Source organism: Manis pentadactyla, chromosome 8 (assembly GCF_030020395.1).
Source record: "Manis pentadactyla isolate mManPen7 chromosome 8, mManPen7.hap1, whole genome shotgun sequence".
NCBI classification, from domain to species: Eukaryota; Metazoa; Chordata; class Mammalia; order Pholidota; family Manidae; genus Manis; species Manis pentadactyla.
Window position 1 is genome coordinate 18,155,852 of NC_080026.1, and position 13,000 is coordinate 18,168,851.

The 13,000-nt window shown below is 43.1% G+C and overlaps 1 protein-coding gene across 1 annotated transcript; it reads left to right on the forward strand.

Moving 5' to 3' along the window:
* The first annotated feature begins 4,189 nt into the window (after window positions 1–4,189).
* RPRM (reprimo, TP53 dependent G2 arrest mediator homolog) lies at window positions 4,190–4,790 on the forward strand. Its single transcript, XM_036928318.2, has one exon. It carries the CDS (start codon window positions 4,329–4,331, stop codon window positions 4,656–4,658), a length of 330 nt encoding a protein of 109 aa, XP_036784213.1. The 5' UTR covers window positions 4,190–4,328; the 3' UTR covers window positions 4,659–4,790.
* The last annotated feature ends 8,210 nt before the right edge of the window (window positions 4,791–13,000 follow it).

Below are 13,000 nucleotides of genomic sequence, written 5' to 3' on the forward strand. Positions count from 1 at the left end.
TCCTTTTGTATCTGTCTTATTTCACTTAGTATAATGCTGTCAATATTCATCCATGTTGTAGCATGTATCAGAATGCCATTGCTTTTTAAAGCTGCATAATAGACAATTATATGATTGTATGTATACACATTTGGTTTATCCCTTCATCCGCTGATGGACATTGGGACTGTTTCCACCGTTTGGCTGTTGTGAATGAACACTGGTGAAAGTCCCTGCTTTCACTTCTTAGGGACATACATACCTAAACTGGAATTGCTGGGTCATATGGCAATTCTATGTTTAACTTTTTGAGGAACCGCCAGACTGTTTTCCACAGGCACTGCAGCATTTTACATTCCCAACAGCAATTCCCAAGGTTTCTAATTTCTCTACGTCCTTACAATTTTTACTTAATAGGATCAATCACTTCTATGGAAATCTTTCTAAAATATATCACTCTCTTTCCAGTCTTCTGAAAAGGAAAACATTGAACAAAATTAAACCTTTTTTTTCTTTTAATGACTTACACACATTGGTCCTGATGGGGAGCTATTGTCATTTATTTCTTATTTGAGATCTTGCTATGTGCCAGATTTTCAAAATCCTGTAAAACATCATCTCCATTTCACAGATAAGTAAGGGAAACACACAGTGGTAAAAGAACTTTCCCAAGATCCTGCAGCTAGTAAGTGAAGACAGCAGAATTCAAAATCTATGCCTTTACACACTCTGCTAGACTCCTAACCATCTGTTTGTCTATTGAATGTCTCCACACTAATGCTATACACTCTTAGAAAATTCACATATGTTGCTTAGTGTTTCATTTATTTTTTCCTACTGGTGTTACTCCTAGTTGTAAAAGCACTTACCCCTGACCCTTCTCTCCTCTCCAACCTACATGTTGATGACAGATACCCTGTCACCAAGGAAAACATATAAAGAAGAGAGTTAAAACTGTAAAAAGTAAAAATACACAGGTTTGAGAGAGAATTTGAGGGAGTCAATCTAAGAGTAAAAAATGAACAAGTTAGGAAAACAGATAAAGAAGAGAGTTAAAACTGTAAAAAGTAAAAGTACACAGGTTTGAGAGAGAATTTGAGGGAGTCAATCTAAGGGTAAAAAATGAACAAGTTTGGGTATTTGTCTTTCATGATCCTTCAATGATCTATGCTTATTTCTAGCTGAGAATTTTTTTGTGCTCCAGGTGCTAAGTGTCCTTTTATGAATGAATGAGTGCTTACTCTTATTCCTACTTACAATGTGTAATGTAACATAATTTGTTTTTTAGAAAAGTTTTCCCCAGAGTAATATCCTTTCTAGATCTGATATTCTCAGATCTAGAAAATGTCTATTTAATATTTTCCTAATACACACACACAAAAAAAACAAGGAAAGGTCTTTTGATATTGGAAAAGTGTCTGGCCCTATATCAAGACTGTGCCCATCATTATCAGCCTCCAATATCCTTATAGAATTTATTATATCTATAGATATATTTTCTGGAGAGAATAGACAAGTATATCTGTCCTTGTGTAATTTGTATATTGTGAAATGCTAAGCATTTAACTTTTGGAAAATCAAACCTTCTTTCCAAATAGGAGAGGTCACTAGTTAAAGAAATATACCAGTGAATCTTTTTAGGTACCAAAAAGTTTTTATTTCAAGTGAATTATCAATACATCACCCTATTTCACATCAGCATCTGTTTTTCTAGAAATTAAGTTTTTCTACTTCAACATTTCTTAAGGGAATCTTTTCCACATCTGTAAGATTTTTCCTAGGAAACAGGTAAATAACAGTAGTAAAGCTGAGACGAAATATGTTCACTCAAAATACAAGATGGAAAGATAAAAGGTTTCTGTAGAAAAGCTCTAGCAGCCCAGGTCCCCTTGAATCCAGTAATGAGTGGTAAATGTCATTCTTATACCAATTAGGTTTATAGGTAATTGTTAACTGAATACCCCAAGCTATTTTATTCAACAAAAGCAGGGGAAGTGGACAGGGGCAGATAAAGGAAACAAAACCACATCCCCAGAGATCCTAACTGGCTGATGGAAGTAGTCATTGTTTCTTATTCACAATTTCGTGGTGGGTTGGTAGTTAAATCTGAAAGAAAACAAAGCGACAGTGTTGCTTTATTTCTTTTAAGAATGAGCTTCCCAAGTCTAAAGGTTTGATGATGTGAAACCTGCATGGGATACCAAGATTTGATCATTTTTAACACTGATCATTTAATACAATAATATTGATAATGTCAATAAATATACTCAAAGTCTGATAATGATGCAATTCACATTTAGGAAATTTTTGTAACTGCCATGTTGAACCTTACAAATGTACTATAACACTTCTTATTTTTGTCAAATGCAGAAGGGGCTTTTCTCTATTCATCCACACCCAGCTTCTAATAAATACACAATCCTGTGCAAGTTAAAATCCCTGTAAATCAATCCCTATTCTTCACCTTTCATTTTTCTGAATTCCCAGTACTTGCCCCTGCCATTCATTTTAGTATTATTTTATATTGTCTTAAGTTCTTGTGCAATTTTTTCACATATGTATTATGTTTTATTATTCTTAAGTATCACCCATATTAAGTAAAGATGGATGACTTATAGACTAATTGTATAGTGAGATTTAAATAAGTGCTTTTTCAATTTATAAAAATTTGCCCAAAGAAGAAATTGTTGGGACATTACCCTCAAAATAAAAATATTGTTTAGAGGAATCTAAACTTATTGAAGCTGACAATCAACATCCAAAATAGAAAACTCTTAACTAAATGACAGTTTATTCCATTTTACAGTAGTCACAAAATAGCACAAAAACAGCTAAGGAAACCTCTGGATAAGGAATAAATGATGCTTGGGGACACAGAAATAAGAGGGTTTAACAAGCAAATAGAATGGAATTTAGAATAGAGTTTAAAATGGTGAAATAGCTAGCTACTATGTGTTGACAGAAATTTAGTAAATGTGTTCTACCAAAAGTTTGGACTGGGCTTCAAGTTGCTGGCTTCCAGCTGTCATAGCTGAAAGAAGAGAGCAGGAAGGGAGGGAGAGAGGAATGAGGAGAGGGAGGGAGGGAGAAGAAACGAGAAAAAATATGAAGTATTCTAGGGCTTAAGAAACAATCTGACAGGTTTATAACTGAAACCGACAGCAAACTCACAATGGGCTGAAGTCTCAATCAGGCCCCTAAAACATCCGCAGTTTTGTTTAGAATGACCAAGGAGAAATCCATCAGCGTATGGAAAATGGGGAGGCCTTCCAGCAGTTGGCCAGTGTTCTTAGGTGATGGACGCCGATGAGCAATTCCCTTAAACAACGGATTTACAGCCAACCGACAAGAACACTGGAAGCACATCCCAAAACTCTTCTGCAATTAATATTACGAGAGTGGCCACTATGTCCACCTTCCACGCCCTTAGCAGAGAGGTGACCCGGCTCCTGGCAACCGTGTGCACACAACGGCCACAACACCTTTCCCCACAAAGCCCCTTCCTTCCCTTGCCTCCGAACCTGCCTTACACTGTGCCTTCTAGTCGCCTCCGTCACCCTCCCTCCTTTCCTCCCGTTCATCTTCCCTCTGTCTCCCCTTTCCTCCCTAATTTTCTTTCTTCTCAAGATCATTGCTTTTTAAATAGTACGCCCAGATCACCCCTACTCCTCCAGAAATCCGTGGCCGGCGAGACGGAGTCAGGCACGGGCGGCGGGCCCGCGCGTTCGCGGGCACCATCTGGCACCTGCGGTTCCTCGAGACTTTCCATCCGCCCAGAGGTGAGAGGGTCGGGAGGCAAAGGCCACGCGGGGCTGGCGCGACCCAGGTCTTCGGAAACTTTCCTCTGGTCGCAACCCTTCTCCCTCCCGAAACTCTTCAACCATCTGTCAAGTGAGAAAAGTCGAGTGACCTCCCCCTAGCCTTTGGAGTTGGAACAGAGAAGACCAGCAAGCCGCGAGGGTTCGCCTCCGCTTCCCCACCGCGCAGGAGCCGCGGACGCAGAGCTGCGGCGCGGCCGGAAGGGGTCGCTGTTCGCCCGGAGCAGCCGCCCCGCCGCCGCCGCCGCCGCCCGCACCTCCCACGGCCCCGCTGGCCCAGCCCCGCCAAGTTCCAACAGCCCCCAGTGGAGCGAGAGCCGGGAACGAGCACCGCCCGGGCTGGAGCGGACGACGCAGACCAGCTCGGCTGCGGCTCGCTTCGGAAAGGCTCCTGGGAAACTCCCACGGTCCGAGCACTTTGGAAAGAAGAGCGAGCGAGCAGCCCCGCACGCGCAGCAGTGCAAGTGAGCGCTCAGCTCGGCACCTGTTCCTCTCGCCCCGCGCCTCCCCGCGCGCCCGCCCGCTCCCGCGATGAACCCGGCGCTGGGCAACCAGACCGACGTGGCGGGCCTGTTCCTGGCCAACAGCAGCGAGGCCCTGGAGCGCGCCGTGCGCTGCTGCACCCAGGCTTCCGTGGTGACCGACGACGGCTTCGCCGAGGGCGGCCCGGACGAGCGCAGCCTGTACATCATGCGCGTGGTGCAGATCGCCGTCATGTGCGTGCTGTCGCTCACCGTCGTCTTCGGCATCTTTTTCCTCGGCTGCAACCTCCTTATCAAGTCCGAGGGCATGATCAACTTCCTGGTGAAGGACCGGAGACCGTCCAAGGAGGTGGAGGCGGTGGTCGTGGGGCCCTACTGAGCGGCCCTCCCGCCCCAGGCCTCCCCACGTCGCCAGCCCGGCCGCGCCCCCTCACCATCCGAGAATGGGCGAAGCAAACCTGTCGGAGTCCGTTCCTTCCCTCGACTCTGCCTTCCGGAATGCAGCGACCCGTTTCCCGCTCTCCCTCTGAAAGTCCCCACGCCCGGCTGTAGGAGGAGAGCTCCCTGGCTCTGGACTCAGAGCCACCGGCAAAAGGAGGGCGATTCGGGCGCAGAACTTCGGAAGCTGCCGCCAGCGTGGGATGTGGGGAGACGGACGAAGCGAAGGCCCTTCTCCACCCGCAGGTGGGCCAAGCCCTGGGGGCTGGTGGAGAGGGCGGGCAGGGGAGAGGCCCGGTGGCACTGACTGCCCGGTGGCCGTATAAGTGACCCGGGTATACATCATGCTCCAGAACTAATGGGGACACACACACCCGTGTCCCGATTCGCGCTCATTCCCTCCTGCCCCTCCCAGCCCCGGCGAGAGAGGCAATAATTCCTTTGATTGATTGTAACGTTTCGTTTTAAGGGATTTTGTGTTTGTTTGCTTGAATACAAATATTTGATAAGTCCTTTTCTGCTCTAGTGGCCTGTTTGCCTGCCTGGGGGGTTAGAGTTTTGTCGTGGGACGGGGGGCGGGGGGAGGGGGAGCCTGCGAATGTGAACCGGGTGAGTTGTTTTTATTACATTTCCAACTGGATCTTGGGGGCTAGGGGGGCTAACGCCCCAGCTGGACCCCCGGGCAAAGACCCAAAATAGAACTCGTAGCTCGCGTGACTGCACGGTTTACGCCACAAAAGTGCTCTTGACATTCATGACACCGTTTTGACTTTTTTTTTTCTTCTTATTTAACATTTCCTTAATAAATGCAACGTTTAAGCATTTTGTTCCTGGCCTCCTGGTGGTCATTCTGGGCTGGCGGCCTAGGGGAACGAGGTGGTGGGGGAATTCGCTGTGGAAGGCTGCGATTCAACTCGTGGATCCCGCGGAGGGACGGGGTGGGGGCGAGACGAGAGGCCTAGGGGCAAGGGAGACGGGGCCAAGCCTCAGGCACGGAGCCGTCCTGGAGGCAGCATCCTTTGTTTTCTCTTACGGTTAATATTTTATGTTTCATTTAGGCTCAGCTCTCTGAGCCAGGCGAGACAGGAGGCCCCAGCGGGAAGATTACACTTCCGCGCAGGGCTCTGGCGGGAACACAGGGTTACACCACTAATGAAAGGAAGAGATGGCTTGGCGAGCCTTCAGGGAGGGCGTCTTTCCCCTGACCAACGTCAGCAAGACGGCGTCGGGATGCTGCCCCCAAATAAATGCGTAAATAAATAATGCGAGGAAGAGTAGCTGTTAAAGTACAAAGTGACGCTGATTCTCCCTGGGGGTAAACTGTTGCTACTAAAACGTGAGATGCATTGTCTTCGCCAAATTTCATTTTCTAGGGAAAGGGCAAAAATAAGAGAGTGCCCCCCCACTGCCCAAGAACCGCTCTTAATATGGTCAGCCCCAGGCCAGGCTAAAAGGTTCAGAGGAATAAGCCTCGGTCCGGAATGCCAAAGATGAGTATTACAACCCAAACTGGAAAGGTTGGGCGGGACTGTAGCTGTACATGGTAGTTGGCACATCTAGTACTCAGTAACTGTGAAGCATGCTGGGAAGAAGAGTCTAGAAAACCGTGAATGTGAAAACAACCCAAAGGATGCAAATAGCTTTCAGGTTCAATTTGACAAGAGGTTTTGAGCAGTGTATCTTTATGCCTGGGACAGGATTCTAAATACATTCAGGAATATAAAAGATCTACTACGCTCTTGCAATGGAAGACTTAGCAATAGCAGATTTAAGACTGACCAAAATTAAGTAACAATAAGGTGTCCCATTTACTCGGGAAGAACTGGTATTAACAATCTCAATTGACTCAAAGGGTTGGAATCAAAAAGTTTGAGCATCCTGTAAGAACCTGTCCACCGTGTCTATTTCACTACCAAAGTAAATCTTGCCAGGAATTATGACCCAGAATGGCTTTTTGAGTGCCAGTAGGTATCTCACCAAATTAATCTGCTGCCTCCATGTATTAAAGGGAGAAACAGAGCTGAACAACCAGTTCACTCTGGGACAAGCCAGGCATCTAAACTTAACTGTTTTTTGTAGCTGCAATATCTACTGAGGACTCCTTCTTTCTCCTAATTAGCCCACCAGTGAATCCAGTGCTCTGATGGAAATCAATTTGGGATCAAAACTCAATCAGCTAGATTTATATGAATCTTGCTTTGTGCTCTGCTGTGTGCAAGGTGCACACTTACAAGTTTCAGACACAGGAAGGCTTCACACCTACAGGTAATTTGTACTTGTTCTTACAGAACAGAGGTTTCCATTTAAAGCCAAAGCCCTGAAAGTTGAGAGAGGGCCTGCCCAACCTCCCTATTATTCTCTCTGTTACTAACTACTATTTCCTCCAGTCTTAATTCCTCTTCATACCCCTTCACACCTCTTTCCTCTTCCTGCACCTCAAAGCAAAATATGCAGTTTCTTATCTCAACTATCCAGATTTATTCTCTTACCCCTAGAAACTGGGATTGTCAGTCAGACAGGAACCTGCAAAATTCAGTCTTAGGTAGAAAAGATATGTGAACAGAGCTCTGTAATCCATGATCTATGCATTAAAGGGAAACGCATACGGTCTGAAAATATCATAGCCCTGGGGAATATTTCCTGCCAACAACTCTTCTCTGCAGCCCTTAGATCCATTTGTTACTTAGAGAAATGCCAAGTGGTTCTGGTTTTTATAGGTGAGGCAAGAAGCTTTTTACATTCCCTATTCCCTGATGACCGTACACAGCAACCACTTTCTGGGGCCCCACACCACTCTGTCTCACTCTGTCTTTGACTCTCTTTTTCCCTGAATCTAACACAGGCATTAAATGAAACTTTTAAACCTGCCCAGAGCATATGTGGAGTGTTGATCCTTTCCCACTGATGTGCTATAAGGAAAGGAAGTCTTAAAAGTTACTCTGAAGAGTAACTTTTCATGTAAAAAAACAATGTCAGCCTTACCAGACAGGGAATTGAGAGGGATTGATGCAAGCAGGCAGATTTTATCATCCCATGCTTAAATCCACATTCGGTCAGTAATTAGACGGAAGCCCTGAAAGAGTAAGAGATGGCTTCTTATAAATGCTCGCTGAGTCTGACAGGGTCTACAGGGAGGTATCTGATACTTCCTGAAATCCTTGTGGAAATACAGTGTAAGCAGGAAGAGGTTTTTGTGAGACACACAAGTGGATTAGTGGGCTGTAACCCCTCTCAGGCTGTGTACATCACCACTGCTGCCTCTGAGCCTAATTGGGTGGCTTCCACATAAGTACCAGCCAGTTGTTGATCAATGTTATTTTCTTAGTTTTTTTATATGAATTTTTCCACTCTCTCTGAAAACAAATCAAGACCTTGAGTGCTGGACACCTCGAGGGCTGCTTGAGGGAAGCTAATGCGTAAAGGGCCCACCCCAGTGTTAAGTGTAAGATCAGACTCGTTCCTAGTGGACGGTTCCTGTGCCTGAATTCTGATTTCTAAGCCACCTTGACATCTCATGGGCTCCTGAGTCAGTCCTGTTAGACTCTGTGTCTTCTTTCCACACTCATTCTGAGTGAGGAAGGGAAAGGCACCCTGGACTCTGATAGAAGAAGAAGATGGGCTCTGAAAGGATGTTCCAGTTCTGTGATTCCATTGAATTACTTCAACATTTCCTCATCTCTCATAGATCTCTTCATTAGGAGAAATACATTTGATAGCTCCAATTTTGATCCTTGATGTAGAAATGTTTACCCCAAAGGTCAAGCACTCCTTGACTCAAGGTATGTTGTTTACAGTAATGAAAGCAAATTTCAGACACCTGGTCAGGCCTGCGCACACAGCTTTTTCTAAGTTAACAGATCACACATCATGTAACCGGTGCCTTAACTATCCCAGATCTCTACGGCTTCACTGGAGGAAACGATGAAAGCAAAGTCCAGTGAACTGGGAGCAAGTAATCGGCCAGTGAGTTTCCTAGGTATGTACACATTCAGACTAATATGCGCTCCTGTTTATAGACACTTCCTGGGTGTTTAAGACTAATTGACAGCCAGTTTTCTCCCCCAAAGCCTTGTTTTTTTTTTCCTTTGAGCTTCTGCAAAATAGCACCGAGCAGCTGTTCCACGTGCAGCTTAGAGGCTTCCTTAGCCCTGGCTTATTATACTTGTCACTTCGGGGGTTTCAATGCCAGGAAAAGAGTCCAGCATTCAGTTTGTACTGTAAGACACAAACCTAGTTTGAAAGCCTGTTGGAGCAGCAAGACTACAGCAATCCCCAAAACAGGAATCAATAAATCTTTTATCCACCTGCCAAATCCCATTTAGATATGTGCACAATAGCTCAAATGGGATATGTTTTGAAGTCTGCTCCAGCAGTAGTAATTGCTTCCTAATGTCTGAATTCAAATGGTTAGTGGTGAATGGCTTCCATGGCCAATCTCACTTGGTCCCCCTTTCCAGATATTTTTGTATTATTTCAAATGCTTAAGAAGTTTGAATGTCCACGATTAATTTTATAGCATCAGCTTACATTTAAAAATTCTTGGAAAGTATAGTTTAGGAAAAAATTAAGTATACAATATTAGCAGCAAGTCATATATCATGTATGGTGATCATAATAGAATAGCCTAAATTTATTACTTATATTTGTGAAATTCGAACTATTTCAGAGGGACTTCCTACCAGGCTGTTGTAAGCATAACTAGATTCATTTTTGAATACTCCTCAGTAAACTTGCAAATAGTGGCTTGCTTCTAACCTAGATAATAATATACACTCAATGAGAATAAACAAAGCGTATTTTTGTTTATTTGACTATTTATATATGTTTTGAAGGGATAATGGGTAAATAGCTTCCTTTCCTAAATATAAGAGCTTGCTTGCTGAAATGCTTTTGAGTGGGTAAATGCAAGCAGAGGGTGATCAATACAGAAAAGGTCAATCCATCTGTGATAATGCTGCCACAAAACTCTACCCTGCCCCCATTTTAAAACTGGTTTCCATTACACTGGTAATATTTTCTGAACTCATAATTCAAACAAAGTGTTTGTCAAGCACCCTGTGTATATGGTATAGTGCAACTTATTGCTGAAAAAAATGAGCTGATTCCTATCCATTTGAGCCATAAAACATGGGCACAGATAAATACCCACAAGGAAAGGCATATGATCTTCCCACAGGAGTCAAATCATGAAGAAATTGCTCTTATTTACTTTTTTCTGGAATTCATAGTGATGTAAATACACATACATAATCATGCTATAGGCTCATGTTGGCACAATTACAGGGAGAGGATGTTACAGTTTTCTCATCACTTCTTTTTTCATAAATGCCTTCCACCCTCACCTATTCCTCTCTCATTATGTACTCCTTCCCTCACCCACAACTGAAGATATACTGCCCTGAAAGAGTCATTGATTTTTATCAGACCAAGACTCCAGATGTCTGATTGCTTTGGGAAAAGAATCCCTCTGGGATCCAGTGTCTCTTTTGCTTTATTTATTTTCCTATAAATTGAGAAGGATCATATAGTTCATATTCTAAGTAGTATTGATTAAGGCATGTATTTGCACACACTCACATACTCTGTTTCCTATTGTATATACTGATGCAACATATCCACTCTATTGCAGACTAAAAGTGAGCACCACATAGTCCCCAGTTCTTTCTTTTACACTATTTATTTGTTTGCAATAAAACAATGCATGGAAAAATATTGCAAGTAAATAGTCCCAGAATGTTCAGCAAATAAGATTTATGTGAGGTGCTTAGTTAGAGTCTTACAAAACATCTATATCTTGAGATATATGTTTTAATCTTTGTCTAAGAATTGGAAAGAAAAAGAAGCTAAAACCCCAAAGAACAGAAAAGTCAAGGATTATATATTATACAAGCTTGAAAATCTTTAAACATCAAGTTAAGAGAAATGAGAAGGGACCCTAAATGTGAAGATCAATGAAAACAAAAAGAACCTATCAAGTCTAGAAATTTACAGGCAGATTCTGACTTCTCCAAATGGTGAGTAGGAAATTTCACATTGAAAGGACTTAAAAGATCAAAGACTATCAAGTGGAAGAGCTAAGCAATGTGAGAAGAATGTGGAAAATTGTTAATTCCTTTTCCATGTCTCTCTTCTCTGTGGAGTCCTGGACTAATTGCAAGAATCCTGTTAGCTAGCTCAGTTTTCTCATACCCAAAGGTCACAGAGGCCTTGCCAGATCTTCTTATCTTTATCATCAATAAATATTTATTATTTAGTATCCATTATAGGCATGACTCTGCACAAGGTACTAACTTAGACCTTGGATGTTGAGTGCAAAGTAATATGGAATTTAAAGTGGCCTTCTATAATTCCAGCCTGTCTTCTGCTTGATTTGTGTCCATGTGTCCTTGGAGACCCAGCCGTATGAACTACTAATGACACTTGTGACATTTCCCCTTACAGAGAAAGCACTCTCTGTTCTTCCCTGCAATTAATGTGGGGCCCTGAGCTGCTCAAACCACTTAATTTGACCTTTCCGCATGTCTTCAGGTAGTATGCACAAGGCTCGCTGTACACTATATATTCAAGTTCAAAGTAAGTGTGAATATGGAAGGCCTGAAGAATGTACTGCAAAGGAATTTCTTGAGGCTACCTATATTTCTCTACAAATTCAGCTCAGGAATATGTGTTTTATTCATTTCCCTTACCATGAATTTTCAATGACTAAATAATTAACAAAAAGGATCAAGTATGAAAGTCCCTTCCCTACATTCCACAGATGAGCTTTCTCAAGAAAAAAAATGATGTAGCCTTGTTTTGAGTAATATAAGATATATATATCTTCTAAATTGATGAAATGTTCAAGCTAGAATAGCCCGTATTAATCAAGACTTTTTGGGTTGCAATCAACATAAACCCAATCCAAGCTAACCTAAAAAAAAAAACTAAATTTACTGACTTGTGTGACTTGCAAGACCAAGGGACACAGGTGCTTCAGCTGTACGAGAAGCTGATGCATTACGTCATCCAGAGTCTTCCACTGGCCCCATCTTTGAGTAAAGCTCTTTCCACATAGTGAGAAAAATAAAAACAAACAAAAGAGGATTCCCCTAGGCCCGCACTCACTCACATCTTAGCAGGTAACAGTGCAGCTGAAAGGGATTGTCTTTTCCTGGGTGAGCTCTGGTCCAGTTTGGATCATGTTTCCATCCCTAAACAAACCTCTGGGGATACGGTGCGTGCAGGAAGTAGGTGCACTCAGTCAAGGCCACCCCTGTGGTGAGAGGGGAGAGAACAAGGGGAAGTCGAGTCAGTTCTATTCAAATCGTGAAGCCAGAGTCCTCAGATGAAGAAGAGATTCTATTATCAGAAGAAGCAAGGAGGCTGCTGGACAGCCTGAAACAGTTGCACCTACTTCAAAAGAACCAAAGCCTGGAGCAGTTACGTCATTTCCCCAAGGTCCGACCCAGCCAGCCAGTAATGGGACCTACATCTCCCATTACCCTCTGACTTTGCAATTTAGTATTCTTTCAAAAACGATTTATTCTATCAGTTATCTCTTAGCAAGGCTCAGAAGCCTTTTACAATTTCTTTCAAGATTCTCTGTGTCTGTGCTGATACAGCTCCAAGTACGCTAGACAATAGCCTGAATTGCCACCACCTGGAACCTGGGGATGTGAATTTTTCCACTGGTTATTTGACATCTCTGTTTGTTTATGAGAATAAAATTATCTGCCCTCCCTTAGACCTGGCTAGGCATAAAATGTCTTTAAGGACATATGGTAAATTATATGTTAAAAATGTCTTTATATGCTAAATTATTAGACACAATTAAGCAGATTCATTTGCTTCAAGACTTTCTTTTAAGCTTTGTAACTCTCCATGAGATGGACACATTTTTTAGCGTTTCCCTAGTTCATCTGACAAACTCACTTTGATGGAGCCTCCTTCATGACCCACCTTCCTTGGAAATGCTGCTGCCTTGTAAGTACACATGATATTTTTGTTACCTTTCTTTGAATCCTTCCTTATTCTGTTTCCAAATTGTCCCTCATCCAGACTCATCCTAAACCCAGTTAGCTCCGCTTTCTCACCTGCATGGAAACTGAACCAGCATCGTTCATTTCTTTGGGTTTCCAGCTGCTTTGCCCGTTCTACCCTCTGACTTAGCAAATTACCCTGCTAACTGTGATTAGCTGCTTTCAAGTATCTTCTCCCCCTACTAGACTTGTACTGGTGGGCCTCTTCATTCTTACTCACCAGTGGGGAGGGGAGTTGATGGTGTGGTTGAGAGAGGAAATCGTA